Source organism: Euprymna scolopes, chromosome 16, assembly GCF_053919585.1.
Source record: "Euprymna scolopes isolate OS-2025 chromosome 16, ASM5391958v1, whole genome shotgun sequence".
Taxonomy (NCBI): domain Eukaryota; kingdom Metazoa; phylum Mollusca; class Cephalopoda; order Sepiida; family Sepiolidae; genus Euprymna; species Euprymna scolopes.
In genome coordinates, this window is record NC_136497.1 from 138,126,085 (window position 1) to 138,141,409 (window position 15,325).

Sequence of the window (15,325 nt, forward strand, 5' to 3'; positions counted from 1 at the left end):
AGGACGTATCTAGCTTTTATATAGGCAGAGAATTGCATCAGCAGGTAGATATCTACTGGATTTATAAAAGGATCCCACCATTTTTCCAGCTACATTGGCAACGGATTTGATGTACGTGTTCCATTTCAGATCTGGAATAAGGGTCAAGCCCAGAAGCTTATCAAAACATGGAGCCTCTCCCAAGATGAGAGCCATTCATTTCAATTGATGCCAGATGGGGATTCTAGAAGTGTAAGCCATGTTTAGTTTCAGAACAGTTTCCAATGGTTCGTTCTACACAAGTCCCGAGAGGTGACTAGTTTGCAGTAGACAGTTCTCGAGTTGGAATCCACAGAGCAGGAAATTCTTCAGTGTTGAGATGAAAAAAACAAAAAACAAAAAAAAAAAAAACATGCAAAATTGCTACAGAAAGGTTTAATATTTATGGAGCAATGCTGGTTTCCGATTGGTTGGTAGCAGAACGTGAATTAATTCGATTCGTCAGTTCCTAGCAGCATCGTTTATAAATATTCATGATGATGTTAAAGTCTAAAAATATCCCAAAAGAAATAGAAGGCGACCCGATTTTTTTGTAATCGACAATATAAAAGATTATCAAATCGACTATTGCTATTCCATGGAAAATACGCCAAAAAACTTTAACGACATGAATTAATTCGAGTCGTCAGTTCCTAGCATCGTTTATAAATAGAATCGCCCGACTGTGCGGAATCATACCCCATTATACGGCAAATATTGTAACAGGGATGCTTGCGTTGATGTAAAGATAGAAGCTTAGTTTTAGACACATTAAGAGTAACCCGCCATTTTTTTCCCCCCCATTGTACCACTTTGATTCGATTTTATTATACCCGTGTATATTTTTTGCCAAAAATGACCTTTCAAATATCCAACATTTCTCTTTGGTCCTATATACTATGCAACCTCATTAGAGGGGGGGGGGTCTGTTTTCAAATTTCCCCTAAAAATATTAAGTCTGAACTTATACCAAGTACAATACTTAGCTGTTTCCTTTTTTAACTTAAAGTAAGAAGAAGCAGCATGGATGACGTTTCAAACATCCAACATTTAACTATCTTTTTGACAATCTATCCAGTTTGTTGTTTCTTCCCATGCAAATGCTTGGTGTCAGCTTCATTATTTCGATTCAAATGACCTTTTTGGTACATCCGATAACAGTTTTATGTTGTTTCTTACATATTGTTGCTAGGTGCACCTCTACACATTTGGCAACCAACATGTAATGCGCTGCGATGATTAGGGAGTTATGCAGCAAACTGCTCACATTACATTTGAATTTCTGCATGTTAATACAGTTAAAGAAACAGGGTGTAGGTAGGGAATTCCAAAAAGCAAGCAGTCCAAGGAAAGAAACTTATAGAAAGCTTTCTGACATTTGATTTTTGTTTCTAGTCAGGTTTGTCAAGAGTTTTTACCTTGAGGGGGTGGGGAGCAGATACAAGTGCAATAAACTTAGAGCACATTCTGTGGAAATATTATATCCACAAGGAACCGTAGTCTAATAATTTTCAAGACTTTCTTCGTACAGACATTTAAAATCATCATACAGTCTTGAAAATTCAGTATGTTATTGCTATACATATGATGAGATGACTGACCAATTTTTATGAACAGCTACAGCAGGAATTGGAATACACCCTACTAAAGCTTGATTGTCACAGCTGGTAAATTTCAAAAATGCAATCTGGATGCGAGGACATTTTAGAAGAAGGATATGCAATAAAATTCTGTTTTAAACTTGCAAAAACATGCCACAGAATTGTTTGGAACACTTCAGCCTGCTTTTGGACCATCTTGCATAAATCAAGCATCAGTTTTTGAGTGGCATAAGAGATTCAAGGAAGGTAGGGAACCTGAGGGATGATGAGAAGTGTGGGAGGAATAAGGAAGTCAGAACACCAGAGTTGATTGGCCAAATAAAGAATTTCATGGATAAAAATCATTGTGTATCTATAGAGACAATAAGTGCACAGTTTGATGTCAGTGTGGGAACTGTACACACAATTATTCGTGAGGAATTGAAGATGCGGAAGATTTGCACAAAGTTTGTCCCAATGCACCAGTCCACAACTCCATCCTTGTTACAGAATATTTGATCAAGATAGGCATCAAGACAGTTCCTCACCCTCCCTATATTTCAAACCTTGCTCCCTGTGACTTTTGGTTAATCCATAAGCTCAAAGAAAGCTTTAGAGGCTGTCGTTATGAGACAACCGAGGACATGAAAGAGGCTGTGATGAGGGTCGTTAACACGCCCACAAAAGAGGACTTCCATGTGGCCTTCCAATAGTTGTTTGAACGGTACAACAAGTGCATTGCAACTGGAGGAGATTACTTCGAAGAGGACTAGAGTTTCATGCATGTGCTATCAATAAAAGTGCTCATACAATAAGAAGTCTTTCACCTGATCATAGTCGACGATTATTAGGGCTAGGACAACAGCATATTCTTTTCATTGTTTTGACTCTGGAGGGTGTATCTGTTGATATCTTATATGCTTTTATACAGAGTGATATGGTTCTTGGTTGATTAACTGTGTCTAACAGTGTCGGATCGGATATATACTGGAGTCAAAACAATGATATATTCCATTGTCATAGCCCTAATGATTATGCTATTTAAAAAAAAAAAGCGTTAGAAATTCCATAGCGATTCCCAAATTCAACAATTGCATCTGAAGGTTGGAGGTTACACCAGCTGAAAAGTTATCCTTAAGATGAGAACAGTAGTCCGAATTATCTAAATTTTCAATTCATCTTAAAAAAAAAAAAAAAAAAAAAAAATTCAGAAACTTTAATGGCTTGGTAAACTCAGCCCTCCTCCCCAAATCAAACAATTTAATCCACTCAATAGTTGAGCAAACAAATCACATTTGGTTTTTATCGTAGAAGAGGTTTCAAGACTAATTGAAATTCTTCCATAGAGAAAGACTAGCATTGTTGTTTGGTCGTAAAATATGCTAAAATATTTTAATTTATGAAAATTTCATATTTACTTTTCATTCTCTATTGATTATTATATTGTACCCAATATATAATAATGATTTCAAAAGTAAAAAAAAAAAAAAAAAAAAAAAAAAAAAAATTACTTGATGCCATCAGTTAAAATTGAAACCAAAATATTTAGCACCTTAGTTGTTACTGTTTGAGCTATCATCAGACAGATAATACCAACTTTGTGAGTGCTTGTGTATTTTTCTAATTTTAGCTGGACATGCAAACAATCAAAAATAAACAGACTTTAACATATAAATGTATATTTGTGCATGCCTACAAGAGCACTTTAAAATCGACTTATGCCTGCCAAGTTCAAATTTTTTCAATTTGGACTCAATGGCAGCTATTTTTACTGCACAAGACCCATACAAGAACGGCCCACAAAAAATGTGATCAATTGACCTGCCTTGCACCACTCTGCGATCTTGCATCTCAGAAAAAAAAAGAAAAAAAGGACACGAGCTTAAAATTACTGACTTTAGATTCATTACTATTTTTTTTTTTAGTCCATTAGAAAACAAAAAAGGTTATAAGTTCATCTACTAATGAACCTGTTTTGTTATCTAAACTTTTAGAGATAAGAAAATTGAGCAGGTGACAAATATCACCACTGGCAACATGTTGGGGGGGGGGAGACTGACCTCTTATACTTAATTGTTTAGTTTCAAGTTGTGAGCAACGAAAGATTTGGCTTTATTTTATGGCAAATCAATATTTTGTGTATACTTAAATCGACAACTGGACAAGCATTGGTCATACAGATAATATTTCATCCAACCTAAAAAGACAAGTGCAAGCATGGAGCGAGCCCAGCCTTTCACGCAAATAGTATATGCTAGGTTAAACTAGCAGGGCTACCTGACATTGCCCCAGGCAAAAATCTTTCCCTTCCTACAGTTACTTCCCTTCAAATAACATTAAAGATGCATGTATATAGTCATTTGACCCACCAAATAAGAAATTTCATATTCTGCATCTAAAGCTACGCAAATTAAAAAAAAAAAAAAAAAAAAAAAAAAAAAAGCCACTTTGTGAATGTTGTGTCTTTCTAATCTTAACTGAACATACAGACATTTATCTTTTATATAATAGACTAGCCTAAGTGTTTGGAGGTAAGTGTTGAGAAAAAAAACAAAAAAACTGATCCCTTTGCTATTGCGTCCTTCGCCAAACCGGAAGTGGCAAAGGTTTAAATTAAGGCAATCGAAAAGAGGGGATGATGTTCAAAAATATCAGGATAAAAAAAAAAAGAAAAAAAAAAAAAAGCGACCCCTCCTTGGAGAAGAGTACTCAGTTGAGTGTTTACGAATTAATGTTTATAGCTAATTTATCAATATTTGTCATCTGAAGGGTCGAGGTTCAAAACAATTCCAATCTTGTGAAAATTGGTCGCATCTGTCAAAAGTGTTAGGCAGACATACAAGATTTATATTATAGATGTTTGTGACCACAAGAAAACTGAAATCTAAACGAATAAATGCCAAAGTTGGGCCAAGTTCTTACACTAACGGCAAAGTTAAAAAACTATTTCATGAGGGTAATGTGCTCTCGTTCTGTCAACCATAACTGGGTAGAAATCCTAAATAATTTGCAGTTCTATTTTGGGTATCGCCTACACTGAGAATTGAACCTTTAACCTCCAGAAGAGGTTAACTTTCAACTAAATTTTACCAAGTTAACCTCTTCTGAAGTTGAAGGTTCAATTCTGAGTGTGGGTGGCACAAAAAATTGCAAATTACTATAAGGATATCTACAGGCAAGACATGAGAACAGGTGGCATCGACCCAACAAGCTGGAAGTCAGAGTCTGAAGATCCAAGTCATTGGAGTAGAGTTGTGAACGCAGTCATATAGAGAGCATAGACGGCAAAGGGCTGCAGCATGGTTTTCTTAAACAGACCCTATACCTATGCCCTGTATCTGCGGCATCTGCAAGAGAACCTGTTAAGCCACAATAGGCTTGTACAATCACAGCAGAAACTGCAATTTATAGTGAACCGTTACAATGCACTCAATACGCTTTGTGTCTAGATCGGACACACAGACACAAAGCAAGCTATGCGCAGTAGCATGACATGCAGAATAAGGCGCGCGCGACACCATGACATGACTAATTGATACGCATGCATTTCCTGCGACCTCTGACCTAGCCTTCTGTTTTTCTTCTTTCTCTCTCACCTGGCATCAAGCGGTACACGCGTAAAATTTGCATGCTCTAGAAAAGATGCACTTAGAGAGCAACGAACAGACTAATGAGGTTAGGCGATCTGATCTTTCACAAACTTTAATACCAACCAAAAACAATGTCTTACCAAGAACAATCAATTCATAAAATTGAACAATACTATTGAACTTTTATAAGCATTAAGTCGGGGTTAGGGTTAGTTTATAAACATTCAGTACACATTTTTACAATGAAACTTGCAGTTTATCTACGCCTATTCGTGTCCACCAACAAGCGTTTTTATGTTATTTTACTTTGTATGAATAAATGTTTCTTGTATATTTTTGTAATTCAGTATTTGGTTATAATTAACGTTGGGGTTATTGAACATGTTCTTATTTCATTACAAATCGGTATACACCGATCCCAACAAATTCACTAGTTCAAATTCATGGAACACCCATTGGGATTCTGAAACAGACGTCACCAATTTCGCAATTACATAAAGTATTTACTTACGATACGAGAAAAGCTTAATTGTAAACCAAAGACCATGTTAAGTTCTTTTCCTTGAAACCACCGCACAGCATACGTGTTCTGGGCCACAGCTAAAGATTCACCACCGATTCTGGAGAGAGAGAAGAAAATACAATAAGATAATTAACTTCTGTCTTTCTAATAGAAAGATAAAAACAATTACGTTGACACACTGGAAGGAAGAAAAAAAAAAAAAAAAACACAAAAAAAGCATAATCACATTGACACACCGGTTTTCCATGGATCACCAAAGTCAAGCAACATTGAGCCTGGTCAGTACAAGATGGGTGACCATTTGGGAATACCAGGTGTTGTCTGTAGGAGGACGTCAACACCTTGAAAGAACCGTGAAAACAACAGCACGGTACCTAAGTGGTACTCAAAGTGAGTTGGAAAGGTTTCCTCCAAAGGAGAAAGTTTCATGAGAAACTCACATTCCCAAGCAATCTCCAGTTGCTTGTATATCCCCATCAGTGGAGATGTTAGGGTTTTGAAATTTTTGCAGACAGATAGCAGCGTCTTCTTACATAGTGCACCTGGTTTTACCAAATGGTTACCCATCTCGTATGGATCAGGCTCAACATGTGAACTAGTATACCAACCATTAGTCTATTACTGCACCCCCGCCCAACTCAAATAAGCAAAATTCCACTCTTTCAGTGCATACGTCCCCAGATGCCGTCTTCCTACATATGCTACCTGGTATTCCTAAACAGTCGCTATTTAAACCAAGTTTAACATTGGTTAACTATGATCTAATGAGAGTCGGTATATTAATGCGATTATGTTGTAGCTTTCTTTGCCAGAGAAAAACTTCAGTCAGTCCATGTTTGACTAAGCCACCAAGTTTAAGTTGTGAATGTCTAACAGTGTTATCTTTCATTAGAGACAAGACATGAAGCCACTTGATGTAAGGAGCTAACAAGAACAAAGACAGGATATGCCTATTGACTTTAGTCTTGAAAAGACCAAGGTTGCAGGAAGAAGGAAAACAGTGAGCAGGAAGAGAGTTCCACAATCGTGCAGTTTATGGAAAGAAGCTACTGGAATAAGAAGCTGTATTACGAGTTATTAAAACAGTAAATTGATGACGACCTCTAGACCAACAAGTAAACAAACTACAATAAAAGGAATCGGGGAATAGATGAGACAATTCTAAACATATTCCAGTAGAATATTTTTAGTAGAGACCAAGACTAGCAACATCACGTCAGAAGTTGCAGAAAAAAAAAAAAAAAAAAAAAAAAAAAAAAGTGTAGGGCTAATTATATTACAGATACGTTTCTGCAATTTTTCAAGAACCTTTAAATGCGACACCTATGGCAACAGTATTGGACAGAAAAGTATCTTCTACCAATATAAAAATCACTTGAGACAATGCATGAAGCCAGTTGATGTAAGGAGCTAACAAGAACGAAAGATGGTTATTGCAAAGACAAGATATGCCTATTGACCTTAGCCTTGAAAAGACCAAGTCTGTAGGTAGAAAGAAAACAGTAAGCAGGAAGAGAGTTCCATAACCTTGCAGTCCTTGGAAAAAAAGCTACTGGAATAATAAGCTGTATTATAATGAGGTATTAAAACAGTGAATTGATGGAGACCACTAGACCAACAAGTGAAACAAGCTGAACAAGGTAGGGAATAGATCAGACAATTCTGAGAAACACATACCATAATATTTGTAGAAAAGACTGAGACTAGCAACATCACGTCTGTGAGAGAAGATGCAGTGAAGAAGAAAGTGTGGGGCCCAATCAAATTACAGATACATTTTTGCAATTTATCAAGAAAATTCGAATAAAACAGATTCACGAGCTCAAATATGACAACAGTATTCCATACGTGGTTGGTTAGTAGATTTGCAGAGATAGAGAATAGCCTCGGGCATGAGAAAGTGTTTAGAGGGATAGAGAGAATCGATTTTACAAGAAAGAGCAATGGATTCAATATATGGACTTTGAAAGATTTGATGAGAAAAAAAAAGCCAAGAAATTTTAGAGTCAATTTTTTCATCAAGAGAAGAGCCATCCATAAGAATCTCAGGAAGAAAAGAGACACACCTACGATTGAAAGACTAGAGATTAAACAAAAGTCATTTTTTTAACTTAATCCATAACTGAACTCGAATCAACTTCTAGATCAACTGTATATTTTAATTGATCCAAGAAAGATGGACAAGAAATACCAGATTAGAGGGTGGGATCATTAGCATTTCTCTAGAAGGTCACTTATATAGATAAGAAACTGTTGGACATAGAACAGAACCCTGAGGAACACCAGCGTTGATAAGAAAAGGAAATGAAGATACTCCAAGAGTTACTTGCAAGCTGTTCAATACAGGGAAAGGGGGAAGGGGCTCACACAATCACCAAAGTGTCTGCCTTTATTATTAAACTGTGATACTGTCAATGCCCCCTCCCCAAGTGTTAGAAAATAGGAAAGAAAAGAAAAAGGAAATATAACAAAAGAAAAGGATGTATGTGTATAGAGTACCAAAAGAAATGGGAAACAGGGTTTATCAGTAGACACAATGGAAAGGAATTTGTTCCTTTACGCAGACAAAAGAGAGCTAAGGTAGGGGTGCTTAAAGGGATGATAAAAAAGAAAACAAAAAAAAACTCAGTAACAATTGCCTATTCCCAGTGAAGAAAACAAAAAGAAATAAGCGAGAAACTGAAAGTCAAAATTTGTCAACAAAAATCTTAATATTTTTTTAAAACTGTTTTAAAGTTTATAATGGGTTTTATACATTCAAAAATTAATATATTTTTAATTTTATTGTATATTAAGACTTAAGTTTTAATCTAATGTACTTTGAATCATTTTATTTGCAGAAGTATATGATTCCATTACCACATAAGCACTATAAAAAAGTTATTACGGTATTATTGCAGATTAATAAGTATTAATATTGATAAGGTTGAGAAAAGTACTCCTGCTGTCCGAGTGGATAAGCAAGCAGGTCGTAGAATAGAAAAGCCCTTTGTGCCAGCCAAGTACAAAAGTGAGAGTTGGTGCAGTGAATCAAATCAGCCATCTGGGAATCAAATCGACAGTCAGCACAGCTAGTTGAGAATCGGAGCGGCAAATTTAGAGTTAGAGAATTCCGACCCTTTTTCTTCTGCTTTCAAATAAACTTGTAGGTAAATCAATTTCTTTTTGTGTAAAAGAATTTGTTTTATTTTTTACACTGGATTTCTAAGTGAAATTGTGAAATAGAAAGATGAACTCTTGACATTTAAAACAACTTTATTGGACCATCTTCGTCATGGTGTAAATAGTTTGATCGTTTTATCGCATATCAGCGCTTTTTGGGTTATTTAATGCCAAACCTGGTAATTTTAAAAAAAAGATTTTATGCTTCAAGTTATTATATCTTCAAATATTTATTCATGATGTTTAGTTTGGTGGTTTTGTTTCATTGTATATCAATCCTTTCTGGTTTCAATCATTTTGACTAGTTTTATGCCTCAAACTCACATCTTCAAATATTTCTTCATGGTACTTAGTTTGGTTGTTTTGTACAGAAAAATTGTTTTTGGTTTTGCAGAACATGATTGAGTTTTCATCGGACAACTGTTTTCATCTTAAGAGTCATTTTCATGTTTCGGTCAAAGCAACTTCTGATCGTCTTTAGGTATATTTTGTCAACACATGATTGAGTTTGCAAAAGGTAAAGGGAAAAAACAAACAATAACATCAACGTTTGGTGCATTTTAGGTCAGGATTGGTTGGTTGGTTGTTTCACGGCATATCAACCCCCTTTTCGGGTTATTTAATGCCGAATCCAAAGATTTTGAAGAAAAATTTTTTTAATAGAATATATTTGTTGTTTTCACGTCGGTTTCTATTCAACCCATAGTTGGGACCCTAACAGGTACTACCACTCCGGGTCAGAGTGGACCTGGGAGCAATGGTAATTACAGGGTGGCTCCATACTTCCCAAAGCCCACAAGCTGGGGCCTCACCACTGGATATACTTTAAGGTCATTGAGGGACTTTTACCCTCTGCAGGGGGGGGGGGGGCAGTCGGCGTATTCTAATGCCCCCACCGACAGGGCCTTTAGGTCAGGAAGCCAATATCTTCAGACAGCCTTATCTGATAGAGTGGTGTAATTAGGGAATGAAAGAGAAAGGTGTTTGTAATCGAATAAATCGATGAATATTGATAAGTACAAAAAAGTAAGATGTAGAGAACATGTAATCAATTCTAAAAATACAAAAAAAAAACCATCTTACCCAAAAACAAATCTGCCGACATCCATTAACCACACAAGATCAAACAAAGCACCAACTGAGAAAATAACCTGTAAATAAAAATAAACAAACAAAATAAAAAATTTTTAAAAACGTGAAACAAGTTTAGAAAGCTGATACAAACTTTTAAAAATGTTAAAAAAAAAAAACTTTTTATAGCACCTTCATGAGGACACTAATGGAGTCGTTGAATGTTGTCTATCAAGTCGTCAGAAAAGTAACACGGATGAACCACAAATAAAGAAACACATTTAATGCGTAACTTACAAACTGTCTGAATTTATTACAAGCAACGAGTGTGCTGTCATTTATAAACACACAAAGAGTTAACGAGTTAGCAAACACTTCTTTGCTAGCCTTTTTAGCATGTGTTCACTTAAAACATAACTCCTTAAATCGACACAGTAAGTAGTTCGATCTATAGAGAGTTACAGCACTATGTTCAGGGGAAGTACTGATACGTTGAGAAACGATAACCAATTTGTGCACAAGGTTTTTAGTTCACGACATATCAGCCATCTATGCGTTGTTTAAGGTCAAACGCAGTTACCAAAAATATATTAGAAGGATAATTAAATTTATATTCCTGGAATACATAGTTCTGAGAATATATTGCTTTACTCTTTGAAAACAGAGGTGCAAGTCCAGGCTGCTGACATGGAAAACTTATGGAGAGACAAGACAAAGAGAAGGCAAAGGGTCTTATTTCCAATGTTATTTTCTTTGTGGCAGGAGACCGACATGTTTCACCTGTGGTATTCGTCAGACATAAACTTTGCTGAATGCTGCCAGAACAAATTATCTTCCGGCAATAAATGTAGTGGTCCCATTCTAGAATCTGAGACAAGCACATCTTAAATACCGAAAACCTGATAACGGATAGACATGATATTTCGAAAAAAAAAAAAAAAAAAAAAAAAAAAAAAAACTTGTCCAGAATTCATCCTACATTAAAAAAAAGTAAAATGTATATAATAAACTTAGAAATGAAACAAAAATATATACAAAAAAAAAAAAAAAAAAAAAAAAAAAAAAAAAAAAAAAAAATCACAAATTGATCAAGGAGTTTATTTTTTTATAAAGAAACTCATTCCTAGGCAATTAATGGGAATCTGTAGACATTACAACATAATTCTTGTGAGTTCCAATTATTGCCAAGTAATCTCCCTTAGTTTTTTGGCCGTTTTTAAACTGGTAGGCAAGACAGTCTTCGTTTAATTAAAAAATTTTATTCTTTTATTAAAATATAAAACTACTTTATCAATTTTAGGCGTTTTTGGAATATATTTTTTATTTTGGTACATTTTCCTTTTCTTGATTTTGGATATAGGGAGAGTTCTGAACAAGAACTTAAATTACTTATTTTACAGTTTGACTTTTTCGGTTTAATCACCTTCAGCAGTAAAAATGTCAATTTATAACAAACTAAAGTTTTTATTTGGAGAAAAAGAAAAAAGAAAGAAAAAAGTTGTTGCAAAATACTAGAAGCAATTTTTGTACATACCTGTCCAACAGTAACAAAACTACTGAAGATGATTGCTCCCAATCGGACACCAAGAACTCTGTCTATAAGGAATCCACCAAAAAAGCAGAGAATGACGTTTGGCCATGAATACCACATATATAAACTCATGAACTCAGACTCTTTTAAGGTTAAATCTTTTGTCATGTCATCCTGGAGGGCGGCAGGATTGTCGTAGCAGAAATAACTTCCTGAAAAAAAAAAAAAAAAAAAATTTTTTTTAAGTCTTTGATAAATAAAAATAATCTATACAATACTACATTTAGGTGCTTCATGTTTATAATACTTTATCACCTTTCACCCATTTATTTTCTAACCATTTAAATATTCACTTTATAGTTTTTAATTTTAGGAATACAATAATAACACATAATATACCGAGTGGTTTCATGTTTGTATGTACATTTTTCACGCATACTTCACAAAAAAAAAAAAAAAAAAAAAAAGATTAATTAGTGAAGATGGTGATTAATTCCGATTCTGCTAAATAAAAATTCAAACTTTATCGATTTTAAAATGAATTGTTCCCAAATCAAATTATATTGTTTTGTCAACTAAAACAGTTGAATTTTAAATATATTTCAAAAAGTGACACCAGTTTTATGGATGGGAAGAAAATTTAATCAGCAATCATTTTTTTTTTTAAGAAAATAGACTATTTGTTTAAAAAAATTAAATTGCAATAATTTTAAAAAGATATTCGTTTTATTTATCAAAATAATATTTGATTAACAACAACATTAAGGAGAAAAAGTTTTCAAAATAGTATTGACACGGAGAGACTTCAAAAAGGAATATATAATATATATATAATATAGTATAATATAATATAATAATATAATATATATAATATAATATAATATATATAATATAATATATAATATATATAATATATATAATATAATATATATAATAATATATATAATATATATAATATATAATATATAATATATATAATATATAATATATAATATACTAGAAGATGTACAATGACACATAACATTAAATTCCTTAAAAAAAAAAAAAAAAAAAAAAAATTCAAGCCAAGATCGAAATTAAAACTCAAAGACAGAGAGTCAAGTATGATAACCATTAGGGCCGCTTGACACGATCTTTAAGAAGTATTTTCAAATCCACTTATTTGTAATATAATGTAAATGATTTGCACAATTGCAGTCATGAAACAGTTTACAATCAGATAAAAATGACACCCAAGTACCAATTTTTATATTTTGATCCTTAGCAGCTCTTTCTTCCAGATGAAGACGGATTAAGAATTTTTCCACATGTCCGAATATTCTATATACTAAATTTAAAGTATGTAGATTAAAAATTTGTTGAGTCGGTCACACACACAATCCTATATATATATATATATATAAAATGAACTCATTTCCCCCCCCCTATGATTTTGACCATAATAGGATTAAAAACCCAAGATATTTCATGTGAATGTAATACGCACGAACTGCAGCACAATATCTGAGGTGTGTTATAAGCATATTACCTCTCCACTTCCTCGATAATCGTAGATTCCTATATTTTTTCTGCTGAGTTAACTGCCACAATCGGTTAAAATCAATGGAAATAGTAAAATCTTTTCTCTCTAATTAATTTCTCCTTCCCCCGCCACTACTTACACCGTTTCCGGAATCGTTCACAAAGGACAGTTACGAAGGAACACTGGTTTGGGTTTTCTTTACTTCGTAGTTGCTTAACTGGAATGGAATTTTACCATGCATTTCCGTTCTATGCTTTCTACTGGGTGAAACGCACCATGGACTTAACCGAATCGAAGGGTTATTTATGCCATTTTTATTTTTGTTTTGGTTTTTCTGAACACGTTCATTTTTTCTCCCTTATTTTTGCTTTTCCAATTTTTTTTAAAGAAGTCTTACGTTTGTCTGCTGTTTTTTTTGTTTGTTTTTCTGATTTTTTTAAAGTTTAACATCGTTTTTTTTTTTTTTTTAATACTTAAACAAGGTTATTACTTTGCTTATTCTTTACTTTACCCCCCCCCCCTACACACACAGGGTAACCCCCCCCCCCCCCGCTAGTTTTAAAATAAACTGTTCTGAAATCAATTTTAAAAAGTGATAGTTTTATTAATCTGAAGAACAGTAAAGCAAAAAATTTTTTGTAAAATAGTTATCGATTTAAAAAGAAATGAAATTGATACAATTGTAGATAAATTGTACACAAACTTGTTTTATTTAAATATTTAGCTGCCAATGACAATTCTTAGAAAAAGAAATTAATTTTTGGTGATAATATTGACCAAGCCAAACATTTTTTTAAAGAAATTTTTTTTTCTGTTATTTCACCCCAAACAAGACAGCCATTTAATCATGAGGGGGATACTATTTTAAACCAGATCCACAGGGATACTATTTACGGAGTTGAGCAGTGAGAGGTCTTTACACTGCACTTGAATTTCTGCATGTCAGTACAGTTAGGAAAGCAGGGGCCCAGGAGAGAATTCCAATTTCAATGTCCATCAGTTTGAGGGGAAAAAGCTATTCGAATAGAAGGCTTTACAGCATCTAGGGATCTCTACATGCCACAGTGGGCTCAACGACCGATTTTGGGGAAATTCTCTTTTGATTCATTAAATACAAATATAAATTGACTAGGAACAATTTATACAGTAAAATTTGACAAGGAATCCATTTTTGAGGTCTATTTCAAGCATAGAACAGAAATCCAAATATAGCTATTTTCGTGACCCTATGTTTAAGATTGACATGCCGATAATTTTCAGTTTTTTTCTTAAGAATGTACACATAATTACATAATTTTATGGTAGCAACAGCACTTGATGACCAGCCAGCACACCCCATTGTGCAGCCGTTTTGCAATTCGATTGCGTGTTCTTTACTCAGTAATTTACTAGTACTTTTTTCTCGCCACTACAGAAATTGACAGATATTCCAAATTTTTTTCTGTGTTTGGGATTTGCAAGCGGTGTGCTTGCTATGCTTGCTTGGTGTTTAGTGTGTTTTTGAGGTAGAAAAAAAAAAAAAACCTGCATGTGGTCGAAAGGTTTTTTGGTCATAACTTGTTTCAGCATTACAAATTTGAGTCACTAGAATTAGGAGAGTGGGCCGGCCCGGGTGGAGGAGCGATTTGATTATCGTTTATGCACTCTCAGCATTTCTAGTTTTTCGGGCTAAGATTGTCATTATCTTTTGAGTTCCATAAGATGCTTAAAAGATGTAATTCCATGGTGACATGCCGTCTCTATGGAAATTCCACAGCACATTTATCTGGATAAGCTCTCAATCAGGATATTTACATTGACATATAAATAGAAAGTTTGGTGGCACTCTGGATGTATTTGAATGGACCGAGGCTAAGGCAAACAGCAATCTGTTCCTCAAAAGTTCGAAAGAGGAACTGCAGCAGTTGCTTTTAAATTTGGAAGGAATCGATGGGACTTTGCTGATTTAACTGGGAAGAGTGGCAACACAACTACAGGTAATACAGTATGATAGCAACTTTGCCTGATCGCTACTAACATCGGATGTTGGAGTTTCGCATGAAATTGTTGGAAATCTTGCGGATCATGAGCACAAAGAAAAAGATCAACATTGAGGCATACAAACAGTTTTATATTGATCTGAATATTTTTCTCTTGAGTGATTTTCCAAGAGAGATTAATAGAAATTTACCTGGTCCTTGGATTAGCATCACACCATCACTCCATAAAGTTTTGGCACATTCCTGGGAGCTGATGATGTTGAACGAGGGCTTTGGTTTGGGATCCCTCATGAATCTGGTTTAGAGAGGAATAACGAGATTCTCCGTGGTATTCGAACTAAACTCTCAA

General features: G+C 34.3%; 1 protein-coding gene across 1 annotated transcript in view; it reads right to left on the reverse strand.

Annotated features, from left to right (window-relative positions):
• Window positions 1-15,325, reverse strand: part of LOC145296128 (lysosomal dipeptide transporter MFSD1-like) — a 68,919-nt gene that overhangs the window by 24,096 nt on the left and 29,498 nt on the right. Inside the window, exons 2-4 of the mRNA XM_080142284.1 lie at window positions 11,479-11,687; window positions 9,957-10,024; window positions 5,700-5,808 (exon numbers count right to left, since the gene is read on the reverse strand). Of these exons, the coding sequence (XP_079998410.1) occupies window positions 5,700-5,808; window positions 9,957-10,024; window positions 11,479-11,687 (386 nt within the window). The remainder of the gene's footprint in view (window positions 1-5,699; window positions 5,809-9,956; window positions 10,025-11,478; window positions 11,688-15,325) is intronic.